The 16,401-nt window shown below is 38.0% G+C and overlaps 1 protein-coding gene across 1 annotated transcript; it reads right to left on the bottom strand.

Annotated features, from left to right (window-relative positions):
* Positions 1-213: 213 nt before the first annotated feature.
* Positions 214-15,568, bottom strand: LOC310793873 (cytochrome P450 4V2-like; the record flags this gene model as incomplete). The annotated part of the gene is made up of 11 exons (XM_083655766.1): positions 214-392; positions 1,034-1,213; positions 1,825-1,959; positions 2,668-2,770; positions 3,468-3,641; positions 4,839-4,965; positions 12,826-12,895; positions 13,404-13,594; positions 14,608-14,693; positions 15,163-15,275; positions 15,493-15,568. The coding sequence occupies 11 exons, from the start codon at positions 15,566-15,568 to the stop codon at positions 214-216; spliced, it is 1,434 nt and encodes a 477-aa protein (XP_083511892.1).
* Positions 15,569-16,401: the final 833 nt, after the last annotated feature.

Below are 16,401 nucleotides of genomic sequence, written 5' to 3'. Positions count from 1 at the left end.
AACGGTTCTCAAGATAACTTTTGTTTTGCCAGTGATGGGTGGTGACAAAAAGGTAACAAAAAGGGGCAGGGAGGGTGTTTAGACTAAACACCAAGGCTGTTGTTGCCTCAGCCCTCAGATTTCACGAGGAAAAATAACTGTGTCCACTTCCAGTAGCCTGCATTTTGAAAGGATGTAGAGAAAGGCTTTTGAACGGTAGAAGAGGTGCTGGTTCTAGTATGGAGCAGGCTGGGCCTTCCTCCGCTCCAGTTTGATCCAGATGCCATGCTCCGGCCGCAGGATGAGCTCCCCCAGTGGCCGGAGATCATCACGCTTCTGACAAGCCTCAATGGTGAAGTAGCGCAAGATGGACGCCAAAACCACCTTTTCTTCCATCATTGCAAAACGCTGACCTGAGTACAAAGCTCTATTGTTACTGTTACACATAGCCTACACAGCAAAAAAAAAAAAAAAACTCAAGACACACACACACACACACGCACACATGCACGCACGCACACGCATGGACACACACACGCATGCACACAACATTTATGGAGACAAATGCAATAAACTCACTGAAAAGTGATCCATCCCCAGAATGAGGCTAACTCAACTCTGTGGGCCATATCTTACGCCCAGGGCAAGGGCAAGCTTAGACTCACTTCTCACTGAGTCTCTATCCGCTTCCGCTCACCAAACGTCTGGGAGCCGAGACTAGGGTAAGTGTTACCTTTGCTAGTTTCTAGCACTCAAAATCTCTCTTTAACTTTAAATAACCGGGTCGCTGAAACACATCCTTTGATGTACTGACCCACTGAAACACATCCTTTGATGTACTGACCCACTGAAACACATCCTTTGATGTACTGACCCACTGAAACACATCCTGTGATGTACTGTAACACATCCTTTGATGTACTGACCAAGTGGTAATTAAAAGAAAAGATTTTGATATTGAGTGCTAGAAACTAGCAAAGATAACGCTTGCCCTTGCCCTTGCACTTGCACTGGGCTTAAGATATGGCCCTGTGACTCTAACTCCTGTTCGTACCTATACAGTTGCGGAGTCCAGCAGAGAAGGGGATGTATGCGTACGGATGCCTCCCCACTGAATTCTCGGGCAAGAAGCGTTCTGGCCGAAACTCCTCGGGTTCGGGGAAGTAGCGTGGGTCCCGGTGCAGAAAGTAGGGCATCATGACGGCATTGGCACCTTTGGGTATCTTGAACCCATCTGCAAAAGCAATTTAGCTGTGAAAAATGCTCCTCACCCATAATAACCACAAGTAGTTGTCTCTGAGATAATAAGCTTGCCTTTGATTACATAGCTCAGGGATACTCAACTTGCTTTGCCCGGGGGCCACTTTCGTGAAATGATAGAAGGCCAGGGGCCAGTTAATAAACAATCAATATACATTTTTCTGTAGCGGATTGTAGGTGTCAGACGGAGTTTAGTCTGACAATGTTGTGCACACCGGATAGTTACTTAGGTTAAGTACATACATAAGTGCCTGGGTAGCGAGCAGACGGCGGTATTTGAAAATTTAGCAGCTAAATCATAGATTATTGAAAGATATTCCATATTCCAAACTGAAATGCTATATAACAGAAGTGTGAGTATTGGCCAGAATTACATGAACATTTGGACACTTATTCAGCGGGTATCTTGCATGTTGCGTTCAGGTGCACTGTAAATTATTTTTTATTTTTTTGCAATTCCATCGTGGGCCACACAGGGGGCGCCCGCGGGCGCATGTGGCCCGCGGGCCGCCAGTTGAGTATCACTGACATAGCTCATTTGGGTTTGCATTAAACAATGCGTGGGGCATGTGTATGCTAACTCACTGATGTGGCAGTCTTCACCGATGCTGCGGGCAAAGAAGGGCACAGACGGAAACAGGCGCAGGGACTCCTTTACCACACACTCCAGGTACTTCAGCTTCTTCAGGTCCTCTGTGTTTATGGGCCGGTCAGACGCACCTGAGCACAGAAGACAGATGAGAAAGCAGAAAGGAGTCTAGTGCAGTTCTTGGGTCAGCCAGCTCTCAGCGGATATACAGGAGGAATCTCTTGTTTGGCCTGTGTGGTCCAGTTTCTTGCTGCGGCACTTTCTGCAGCATAATCCCTATCTCTGAAATGTTGTCGGCTTTCCCTCTATAAGAGCAGCTCACAGGCTACACACCCCATGCAGGGTTAGTTGTGCTTACCGGAGAAGTAGCAACGCTGACCCAACAAATGATCGTGGTGTTACTAGCATTTTGGACAGGAAAGAAGTATTACATTAATATTCTCGGGCGAAAATGAATGTTCTTAAGCTTGAGGGCAGAATGAGGTTGTCCTTTCCACTGCAATTTCAACTGGTGCAAACTCTGCATCTGTTATTGCTAGAAGGCCATTCAGCTTATGTCATGGAAAAAAGACTGAGGCCATAGTAAATCATCATAGCACCGATCAATAATTCAATTATTCTCTATATACTTTGGCAAGGATCTGCACTATCATCCATGTATGAGTTCACTATGATCCATGTATGAGTTCACTATTATCCATGTATGAGTTCCCTTTGAGTTGTAAAGAACAAATGAGTCCCAACAAAGATGAGTCAAAGGCCTGCGGTCAGGAAAAGAAATGATGTCATGAAAGTGAGAATGTGGGTGGTGACAGGGGAGAGGGCCATGTTGCTATTACCGAAAACCTCCTGAAGCTCTTGTTGAACTTTCCTCTGAACCTCAGGATGGGAGCCAAGCAGATGGATGGCCCAGTTCATGGCGGCTGCTGTAGTGTCATGACCCTGCAAAAAGGAGGCAATTATGGAAGGGGGGCATTATTTAAAACCCTGTCTGTCTGTCTGTCTGTCTGTCTGTCTGTCTGTCTGTCTGTCTGTCTGTCTGTCTGCGTGCGTGCATGCGTGCGTGCATGCGTGCGTGCGTCTGTGTGTCCGTGCGTGTGCATGCATGCATGTGTGTTTTATACATAAGGGCTTACTGTATATATAGTATTCATTTTGGCTATGTTAATGCATATGGCATAAATTTAGCAAAGTATCTTTTGGTTAATTTTTGAATAAAAGAATAGTCTATAATTCACTGTGTAATCAAAATAGTTCCTCTCATTTAAAGGGTTAAAGGTCATTCTGAATATTTGGTATCTACATTATGGTGAGGGCTGAAGTTAATGGGGGGGGAAATAACGATACATTAATTTGTGTGGATTTTTACACACCAGATATTCTAATTAAAGTCATTTTCAAAAGTGTGCACAGACAGTTTGGTGCTGTTATTGAATACAAACAAACACTCACACACACACACAGACACACACACAGACACACACACACACACACACACACACACACACACACACACACACACACACACACACACACACACACACACACACACACACACACACACACACACACACACACACACACACACACACACACACACACACAGGTGATAAACAGTGGTTGGGTTGAAGCCACTAACCCTAAACATGAAGGTGTCCACCTCCTCCTGGATGTCCTGGTGGCTCATCTTGTGGCCGTTCTCATCTGTGGTCTTCAGCAGCATGTCCAGGAAGGCCCGTCTCTTCCTGACGCCCTGCTCAGATTCACTGTCTGACTCAATGTAGGAAATGTGCTTTGCTCTTTCATATATCACCTGGGAAGAAAGAATGATTGAAGAAGAGAATTAGGATGAATTCAGATCCATGCAAACGGCTCAATATATTTTAAAATACTTGAAAAAACAGGAGCTGATCTAGTTTATTTTATCGAACTCACAGTCCCGTGGGAAGATCGAGTTGAGGAGGCTTATGAGCGCAAGAAAGCTAGGTATGCTGAAATGGCAGCAGAGGCAGAGCAGCGAGGTTGGAGGGCTCGAGTGCGGCCTGTAGAGGTGGGCTGCCGTGGTTTTGTGGCAAAGTCCGTTATTGCCTTACTAACTGAGTTGGGCATTCGGGGACGGAGCCTGAAACTTGTGGTTAGCAACATGTCTCAGGCAGCAGAACGAGCAAGTGAATGGCTGTGGATAAGGAGGAAACATGCTAGCTGGGGAGCTCGCTAAGGTCAGATTGATTGTTTGTTGTTGGTCATGATTAACGGTCCGCATCAACAGGGCTGAATCATTGACGGTGGTGGTGTAGTTAGGGATTGTTTGTTGTTGGTCATGATTAACGGTCCGCATCAACAGGGCTGAATCATTGACAGTGGTGGTGTAGTTAGGGATTGTTTGTTGTTGGTCATGATTAACGGTCCGCATCAACAGGGCTGAATCATTGACAGTGGTGGTGTAGTCAGGAATGTCATACCGAACCGACCTGGATAGCTAGGCTTAGATAGTGAGGTAATATGCAGTTGTGCGGTGGTAGCATGGAGGGGGGTGTTTCCAGGACGCTGGATTACACCGTTAAGCCTTCTTGAGGTGTCGTGGGCCTAACTTAACGAAACGTCGGTGAAGGAAGGTGCCCACTTGAAAACCCCAATGACATGCTTCATACTGCTGTTGGCTAGGGTAGGTAACTGGTGATTTGTGTCTTGTTTATTAGTTTGTTAGCCTGTTAGCTTGTTTTATTCTGGATTGGGCTTCTAAATGTGTTTTTCCTCGGATTTTGGCACAAGGGATAGTAACATCTTGTCCTGTGTATTAATTAATAATAATTATAAGTTATATGCCCCCAGTGGTACAAGATAAATATTATGTCAAGAAGTTGTTTCAGCCAATATCCAAAAAGATTTCAGGTCTGAATGGACTACTAGTTCATTTGATACTAGTGAATTAGTGCATCATTATTGCAGTAAAAACCCTCTCAACACTGACTAATTCACTTTGCTTTTTGAACCCAACTCCAATACTCACATTGGATGTGAAGGAATGGAGGATCTTGAGCCTCTTGTTATGCTCCCAGCCCTCACCAAAGTAGTTGTATATGAAGTCGGGCCAAAACCAGGGCATCCTCTGTCTACAAATGATAAGTTCACCCATTCTAAGGGAAAAAGGCCATCAAAAGAAAAGATACATACTGTATGAAACACAATATCACATCAAAAGAGAAGAGACATACTGTATGAAACACAATAACACATCAAAAGAAAAGAGACATACTGTATGAAACACAATAACACATCAAAAGAAAAGAGACATACTGTATGAAACACAATAACACATCAAAAGAAAAGATACATACTGTATGAAACACAATATCACATCAAAAGAGAAGAGACATACTGTATGAAACACAATAACACATCAAAAGAAAAGATACATACTGTATGAAACACAATATCACATCAAAAGAGAAGAGACATACTGTATGAAACACAATAACACATCAAAAGAAAAGATACATACTGTATGAAACACAATATCACATCAAAAGAAAAGAGACATACTGTATGAAACACAATAACACATCAAAAGAAAAGATACATACTGTATGAAACACAATATCACATCAAAAGAGGAGAGACATACTGTATGAAACACAATAACACATCAAAAGAAAAGAGACATACTGTATGAAACACAATAACACATCAAAAGAAAAGAGACATACTGTATGAAACACAATATCACATCAAAAGAGAAGAGACATACTGTATGAAACACAATAACACATCAAAAGAAAAGAGACATACTGTATGAAACACAATAACACATCAAAAGAAAAGAGACATACTGTATGAAACACAATAACACATCAAAAGAAAAGATACATACTGTATGAAACACAACATCACATCAAAAGAAAAGAGACATACTGTATGAAACACAATAACACATCAAAAGAGGAGAGACATACTGTATGAAACACAATAACACATCAAAAGAGGAGATACATACTGTATGAAACACAATAACACATCAAAAGAAAAGATACATACTTGTATGAAACACAATAACACATCAAAGGAAAAGAGACGTATTGTATGAAACACAATAACACATCAAAAGAAAAGATACATACTGTATGAAACACAATAACACATCAAAAGAAAAGATACATACTGTATGAAACACAATAACACATCAAAAGAAAAGATACATACTGTATGAAACACAACATCACATCAAAAGAAAAGAGACATACTGTATGAAACACAATAACACATCAAAAGAAAAGAGACATACTGTATGAAACACAATAACACATCAAAAGAAAAGAGACATACTGTATGAAACACAATATCACATCAACAGAGAAGAGACATACTGTATGAAACACAATATCACATCAAAAGAGGAGAGACATACTGTATGAAACACAATAACACATCAAAAGAAAAGAGACATACTGTATGAAACACAATATCACATCAAAAGAGAAGATACATACTGTATGAAACACAATATCACATCAAAAGAGAAGATACATACTGTATGAAACACAATATCACAGCAAAAGAAAAGAGACATACTGTATGAAACACAATATCACATCAAAAGAAAAGAGACATACTGTATGAAACACAATAACACATCAAAAGAAAAGAGACATACTGTATGAAACACAATATCACATCAAAAGAGGAGAGACATACTGTATGAAACACAATAACACATCAAAAGAAAAGAGACATACTGTATGAAACACAATATCACATCAAAAGAGGAGATACATACTGTATGAAACACAATAACACATCAAAAGAAAAGAGACATACTGTATGAAACACAATATCACATCAAAAGAGGAGAGACATACTGTATGAAACACAATAACACATCAAAAGAAAAGAGACATACTGTATGAAACACAATAACACATCAAAAGAAAAGAGACATACTGTATGAAACACAATATCACATCAAAAGAGGAGAGACATACTGTATGAAACACAATAACACATCAAAAGAAAAGAGACATACTGTATGAAACACAATATCACATCAAAAGAGAAGAGACATACTGTATGAAACACAATAACACATCAAAAGAAAAGAGACATACTGTATGAAACACAATAACACATCAAAAGAAAAGAGACATACTGTATGAAACACAATATCACATCAAAAGAGAAGATACATACTGTATGAAATGATGGTCTCGACCTAGTTTCAAGATGAAGACCAGACACGCTGCCTCACGCCACATGTAATCTAGAAACATAGCGACCTCAGCATCACATGTAATCCTAGCGTGACAACAAGTCCAGTAATCACAGAGTGACGCCGTTAACGTCGTCAGTGCAGTAGTGACGCACTTGCCTAGGTGACGGCGTTAATGTCGTCAGTACCGAGGCTATGACGTGGCAGTATTTATAGCCACGCCGAGCGCACCACAGTCCTTGTTCCCTGCCCTCTAGCCGCTGCACTAAACTGATCCAATTCCTTCTCTGGAAGCCGCGTTTCACCCCACCCACCTCCCCAGTCCACCACCAATGTATTGACTCCCGAAGAATCCCCTACGGGGGGGGGTTCTCCGAGCAGATGCCCTCCCGCCTCAAGAAGAGAGGCATCCTGCCACGGAGTCACTACGCCAAAGAATCAGTTGCCATGCTGCCACGCCATCAGAACTAATGCCATACCGCTTCAGGCCATGAATCCTATCGCCATGCCATACTTTAATAAAGCTTGCCGTTTAACCTTACCCTCTGGTCTCTCATGATTGAAACACAATAACACATCAAAAGAAAAGAGACATACTGTATGAAACACAATATCACATCAAAAGAAAAGAGACATACTGTATGAAACACAATAACACATCAAAAGAAAAGAGACATACTGTATGAAACACAATAACACATCAAAAGAAAAGAGACATACTGTATGAAACACAATAACACATCAAAAGAGGAGAGACATACTGTATGAAACACAATATCACATCAAAAGAAAAGAGACATACTGTATGAAACACAATATCACAGCAAAAGAAAAGAGACATACTGTATGAAACACAATAACACATCAAAAGAAAAGAGACATACTGTATGAAACACAATATCACATCAAAAGAAAAGAGACATACTGTATGAAACACAATAACACATCAAAAGAAAAGAGACCTACTGTATGAAACACAATAACACATCAAAAGAGGAGAGACATACTGTATGAAACACAATATCACATCAAAAGAAAAGAGACATACTGTATGAAACACAATATCACATCAAAAGAAAAGAGACATACTGTATGAAACACAATAACACATCAAAAGAAAAGAGACATACTGTATGAAACACAATAACACATCAAAAGAGGAGAGACATACTGTATGAAACACAATAACACATCAAAAGAAAAGAGACATACTGTATGAAACACAATAACACATCAAAAGAAAAGAGACATACTGTATGAAACACAATATCACATCAAAAGAAAAGAGACATACTGTATGAAACACAATATCACATCAAAAGAAAAGAGACATACTGTATGAAACACAATATCACATCAAAAGAAAAGATACATACTGTATGAAACACAATAACACATCAAAAGAAAAGAGACATACTGTATGAAACACAATATCACATCAAAAGAAAAGAGACATACTGTATGAAACACAATATCACATCAAAAGAAAAGAGACATACTGTATGAAACACAATATCACATCAAAAGAAAAGAGACATACTGTATGAAACACAATAACACATCAAAAGAAAAGAGACATACTGTATGAAACACAATAACACATCAAAAGAGAAGATACATACTGTATGAAACACAATAACACATCAAAAGAAAAGAGACATACTGTATGAAACACAATAACACATCAAAAGAAAAGAGACATACTGTATGAAACACAATATCACATCAAAAGAAAAGAGACATACTGTATGAAACACAATATCACATCAAAAGAAAAGAGACATACTGTATGAAACACAATATCACATCAAAAGAAAAGAGACATACTGTATGAAACACAATAACACATCAAAAGAAAAGAGACATACTGTATGAAACACAATATCACATCAAAAGAAAAGAGACATACTGTATGAAACACAATATCACATCAAAAGAAAAGAGACATACTGTATGAAACACAATAACACATCAAAAGAAAAGAGACATACTGTATGAAACACAATAACACATCAAAAGAAAAGAGACATACTGTATGAAACACAATATCACATCAAAAGAGGAGAGACATACTGTATGAAACACAATAACACATCAAAAGAGAAGAGACATACTGTATGAAACACAATATCACAGCAAAAGAAAAGAGACATACTGTATGAAACACAATAACACATCAAAAGAAAAGATACATACTGTATGAAACACAATAACACATCAAAAGAAAAGAGACATACTGTATGAAACACAATATCACATCAAAAGAAAAGAGACATACTGTATGAAACACAATATCACATCAAAAGAAAAGAGACATACTGTATGAAACACAATATCACATCAAAAGAGAAGATACATACTGTATGAAACACAATATCACATCAAAAGAAAAGAGACATACTGTATGAAACACAATATCACATCAAAAGAAAAGATACATACTGTATGAAACACAATATCACATCAAAAGAGAAGATACATACTGTATGAAACACAATATCACATCAAAAGAAAAGATACATACTGTATGAAACACAATATCACATCAAAAGAAAAGAGACATACTGTATGAAACACAATATCACATCAAAAGAGAAGATACATACTGTATGAAACACAATATCACATCAAAAGAAAAGAGACATACTGTATGAAACACAATATCACATCAAAAGAAAAGAGACATACTGTATGAAACACAATATCACAGCAAAAGAAAAGAGACATACTGTATGAAACACAATATCACATCAAAAGAGGAGAGACATACTGTATGAAACACAATAACACATCAAAAGAAAAGAGACATACTGTATGAAACACAATAACACATCAAAAGAGGAGAGACATACTGTATGAAACACAATAACACATCAAAAGAAAAGATACATACTGTATGAAACACAATAACACATCAAAAGAAAAGAGACATACTGTATGAAACACAATAACACATCAAAAGAGGAGAGACATACTGTATGAAACACAATAACACATCAAAAGAAAAGATACATACTGTATGAAACACAATAACACATCAAAAGAAAAGATACATACTGTATGAAACACAATAACACATCAAAAGAGGAGAGACATACTGTATGAAACACAATAACACATCAAAAGAAAAGAGACATACTGTATGAAACACAATAACACATCAAAAGAGGAGAGACATACTGTATGAAACACAATAACACATCAAAAGAGGAGAGACATACTGTATGAAACACAATAACACATCAAAAGAGGAGAGACATACTGTATGAAACACAATAACACATCAAAAGAGGAGAGACATACTGTATGAAACACAATAACACATCAAAAGAAAAGAGACATACTGTATGAAACACAATATCACATCAAAAGAAAAGATACATACTGTATGAAACACAATAACACATCAAAAGAGGAGAGACATACTGTATGAAACACAATAACACATCAAAAGAGGAGATACATACTGTATGAAACACAATAACACATCAAAAGAAAAGAGACATACTGTATGAAACACAATAACACATCAAAAGAGGAGAGACATACTGTATGAAACACAATAACACATCAAAAGAGGAGAGACATACTGTATGAAACACAATAACACATCAAAAGAGGAGAGACATACTGTATGAAACACAATAACACATCAAAAGAGGAGAGACATACTGTATGAAACACAATAACACATCAAAAGAAAAGAGACATACTGTATGAAACACAATAACACATCAAAAGAGGAGAGACATACTGTATGAAACACAATAACACATCAAAAGAGGAGAGACATACTGTATGAAACACAATAACACATCAAAAGAGGAGAGACATACTGTATGAAACACAATAACACATCAAAAGAGGAGAGACATACTGTATGAAACACAATAACACATCAAAAGAAAAGATACATACTGTATGAAACACAATAACACATCAAAAGAGGAGAGACATACTGTATGAAACACAATAACACATCAAAAGAGGAGAGACATACTGTATGAAACACAATAACACATCAAAAGAGGAGAGACATACTGTATGAAACACAATAACACATCAAAAGAAAAGATACATACTGTATGAAACACAATATCACATCAAAAGAGGAGAGACATACTGTATGAAACACAATAACACATCAAAAGAAAAGATACATACTGTATGAAACACAATATCACATCAAAAGAGGAGAGACATACTGTATGAAACACAATAACACATCAAAAGAGGAGAGACATACTGTATGAAACACAATAACACATCAAAAGAGGAGAGACATACTGTATGAAACACAATAACACATCAAAAGAAAAGATACATACTGTATGAAACACAATATCACATCAAAAGAGGAGAGACATACTGTATGAAACACAATAACACATCAAAAGAGAAGAAACATACTGTATGAAACACAATAACACATCAAAAGAGGAGAGACATACTGTATGAAACACAATAACACATCAAAAGAGAAGAAACATACTGTATGAAACACAATAACACATCAAAAGAGGAGAGACATACTGTATGAAACACAATAACACATCAAAAGAGGAGATACATACTGTATGAAACACAATAACACATCAAAAGAGGAGAGACATACTGTATGAAACACAATATCACATCATCAAAAGAAAAGATACATACTGTATGAAACACAATATCACATCAAAAGAGAAGAGACATACTGTATGAAACACAATAACACATCAAAAGAAAAGAGACATACTGTATGAAACACAATATCACATCAAAAGAAAAGAGACATACTGTATGAAACACAATAACACATCAAAAGAAAAGAGACATACTGTATGAAACACAATAACACATCAAAAGAGAAGAGACATACTGTATGAAACACAATAACACATCAAAAGAAAATATACATACTGTATGAAACACAATAACACATCAAAAGAGAAGAGACATACTGTATGAAACACAATATCACATCAAAAGAAAAGAGACCTACTGTATGAAACACAATATCACATCAAAAGAAAAGAGACCTACTGTATGAAACACAATAACACATCAAAAGAAAAGATACATACTGTATGAAACACAATATCACATCAAAAGAGGAGAGACATACTGTATGAAACACAATATCACATCAAAAGAAAAGAGACATACTGTATGAAACACAATAACACATCAAAAGAAAAGAGACATACTGTATGAAACACAATAACACATCAAAAGAGGAGAGACATACTGTATGAAACACAATAACACATCAAAAGAGAAGATACATACTGTATGAAACACAATATCACATCAAAAGAGAAGATACATACTGTATGAAACACAATATCACATCAAAAGAAAAGATACATACTGTATGAAACACAATATCACATCAAAAGAAAAGATACATACTGTATGAAACACAATATCACATCAAAAGAAAAGATACATACTGTATGAAACACAATAACACATCAAAAGAGGAGATACATACTGTATGAAACACAATAACACATCAAAAGAGGAGAGACATACTGTATGAAACACAATAACACATCAAAAGAGGAGAGACATACTGTATGAAACACAATAACACATCAAAAGAGGAGAGACATACTGTATGAAACACAATAACACATCAAAAGAGGAGAGACATACTGTATGAAACACAATATCACATCAAAAGAGGAGAGACATACTGTATGAAACACAATATCACATCATTTATGCATCATGATTGTCTATGTCTGTGTTATGAAAACAGTATAACGTTTCAAAAGGCAAAACAAAATAGAAAACAAGAACTCACTTGTACACACTCTGAACATACTCTGAGTCATAATTACTCTGGGCGTTCATTTTCTTGCCCATCGCAGTTTCTGGAGAGAGAAAAAAAAGCAACGTGTTCAAAGAAGCGCAACACCCAATGCCACAGATCCCAAACAGTGTAGAAAAGTTATTGTATATCAATACCTTTTAAGATAAGATATACTATATATTATCTAGTTAGTTAGCATCCTCTCTGCAGTCCTTCGAGACATACAATGTGATAAAGGGCTATATAAAAAAATAGACAAACTCCCTTGAAGATGAACTACGTCCGCAAGTGGAGGCAACAAGTTTTCACACACACACACACACACACACACACACACACACACACACACACACACACACACACACACACACACACACACACACCTACACACGCACACGCACACACACACCTACACACACACACACACACACACACACACACACACACGCACACACACACACACACACACACACGCACACACTCTCTCTCTCACACACACACACACGCACAAACACACACACACACACACACACACACACACACACACTCATAGCTGTATATACACTCACCGCAGATAATGTCGAGGGCACAGAGGGTGATGTGATTGGAGCAGCAGAAGGGGTCCTTCCCCACCTCCTTCTCCAGCTTCCCCAGCAGAACCTCCACCTGCTCGTTCATCACCTCCAAGAAGTCCGTCAGGATGGAGAAGTGGAAGGTGGGAGTCAGCATCTTCCGCCGCTGACGCCACTTCAGCCCGGTGCTGATCAACAGAGGGAGGAGAGTGACAGAGACGACCGGACCAGAGTAAATGAATAGAGATCAAGCAATAGCTAGGTGAATAGAATGAATGATTATGTTGGATGGAAATATACACGTGGATTATGGACGTGACTAGAAATGAAGTAAATTGAATGCAAGAATCATGGTACTGTATTAGGATGAATACATACTATAGCTCCCCAAAGATTAAATTATGGCATAAGAAACATATGAGAATCACATTCACTTTAGTCCCCAAGTACAATAACAGTAAATATTTGGCTATATCAGGTGTGTCCAAACTTTTGACTGGTCGTGTATTGACACGGGCTGATTGGCTATTTAGGATGGGGTGATGAGTCAGGAGGCACACATCATAACGGACGTCACGCTAGGATTACGCTTGACTTAAGCTGGGAGCTGATGCCTATTGTGATGTGAGGTAACGTGACTGGTCTTCATCTTGAAACTAGGTCGAGACCAACATTTGTCTAAAAAAATTAAGAATTTAAGCATAAGCCTTTAGATCAAAGTGGCTTTGAGATCATGAAAGCATTGTAGATTCAATCAGGTGTGTCCAAACTTTTGACTGGTCGTGTATCACTGTACATCAAGTATTGATACATTCAGCATTCTGCCATTGTGTGCAAACAGTGCGGCATGCAGTAGGTGGCAGTCATAGGTAAGAGTCAGAAGTGCTTTGGACCAACAAACGATAGCTGTACTGACTAGGATGGACTATTGAGTTCTTGAGGAGCTGATGTTAAAGTGGCCTGTTATGTACACTTGTGCAAACAGCCATACTCACTATGTCCATAGTGAGTATGGCAAATAGCTCCTGGTGGTCATGACATACTAATGATGGTCATCTCCCAGATTTTGTTATTTTATTTTTGTTTTTGTGTACTGTATGCGTGGAATGTATTACATGTTCCCTGTGTTTTTGCGTATGATGTTGACAGGTTTATGATCCTACAGACAGTATGAGGCAGACCATTCTGTGGGGTTAGGTACCTGGTCAGCAGGCCAGTTCCAAGCCAAGGGTGGAGGAACGTGTATGCATAAGATTTGTCCATATGAACTGGGTTGTTTAGAACCGTCTAGAAAAGAGGCAATAGAATCAACAATACACAGTAGGCTAGCCTAGGTAAACCCAGCCACCACGTGACTGAGAACAGAGGTCTGAGAGCAGGTCACGTGGGGGATGGGTTTACCCAGGCTAACAGTAGGCTACCAATGTGTAGTGCAAAACTAATATCATGAAATATAGTACTGTAATTGTGTGTGGGTTGTTTATTTGATAGACCTCACACAGACGTATTTGGGTGGAATTACACATTTGGGGTGACACACTTCGACGATCATTACACTCTCACTGCAATTACATCATAGTGTATTTAGGCAAATTATGTTAGGCCTCTATAACAGTAATAAAAATCCAAAGAAAAATATATATTCGGTTTCCTTAACTATATAAGGTTACTTCATGGATGAAAGATAATACAGGTGGAAAATGTATACATACATTGATGTTGTAAATCTATAATTGTGTATAGGTGCATACAGTACCTCAATAGATTCAGCATGGAACAAAATCACAAATGGGATTGGTCCAATCCAGACTTTAACCAGCGGTGCATTCTGGAACTGTTCGGCATACTCAACGATTTGACAAAAGAACTCTGTAAAAAAAATCGATGGCTGTCCCCTTACTCAGGTAATCAGTTACTTCATCAGTCAAGTAAAACACTTGTATTGTGCTCCACTGAGCACAACTTTGCATTGACAAACACATATATAGTGTAAACAAACATAAACCAGAATCTGCAGTCTAACAGAGTTGTTCAATGACATGTCTTTTCCCACTCCTCTCCAGTCTATTACTCTCTGCTTTCTCACCTCTAGCATTGGCTTTGAACTGCAGTGCATTTCCAATTATCGGGTATGTTGCTCCAATCTCCGGAATAGGCTTCATCATAACCCATTTGTGCAGGTATCTGCTAAGCAACTTGTATGTGATGGAGAAGATAGCAGCAATAAAGAAACTAGCTCCAAGTAAAACCACTGTATATCCACTTAGTACAACTGCCATCCCTTCACAGTGCATGTGTGTGTGCAACGCTAACTTTTCCTGAATAACACCCAGCTGCCCCCCTGCACCCTCACTGTTAGGGCTATGACATATTTTTCTTTTTTTTGCCCTACCCTCCCACTAGGCTACTGCCAACCCACTGACATCTATTATATATATATATATATATATATATATATATATATATATATATATATATATATATATGTGTGTGTGTGTGTGTGTGTGTGTGTGATAACATGTGATATATATATATATATATAAACACAAATACAGATACCCATAGTACAAAGCTGTAGATGCGGTCACAAACAATTTAATGTTTTCATGTTTTCCCCCCATGCTTCCTCATCATGAAGGTGAGTTTATACTCTTTGAACACATAATGAAGGTCAGTATTATACTCTTTGACCACAGTCACTGGCCTCCCCCAAGACCTTTGTTCCACTCTGCCTTTCCTTGTATTGTATTTCCTTGTAATTTGCCCGGATTTTTTTATGTCACAGACATGATTGCTCAATGAATAATATTGTTATCTCAGCATAGACTTAGTAAATACAGCGAAAGGGAAATCATTAATGAGTGACTGACTACCCACTTTAGACTGAACTGCTGGACGCTATAAAAACATTGTAAAACATTGTAAAAATGTAAATCCTGCAAATACTGTAAAAAGTTTGAATTATATATATATATATATACACACACACACACAC

The sequence above is a fragment of the Poromitra crassiceps genome, assembly GCF_964638095.1.
Source record: "Poromitra crassiceps genome assembly, chromosome: 19".
Lineage (NCBI taxonomy): Eukaryota > Metazoa > Chordata > Actinopteri > Beryciformes > Melamphaidae > Poromitra > Poromitra crassiceps.
The sequence above is the reverse complement of the archived record's forward strand: the minus strand, read 5'-3'. Positions and strand labels throughout refer to the sequence as shown.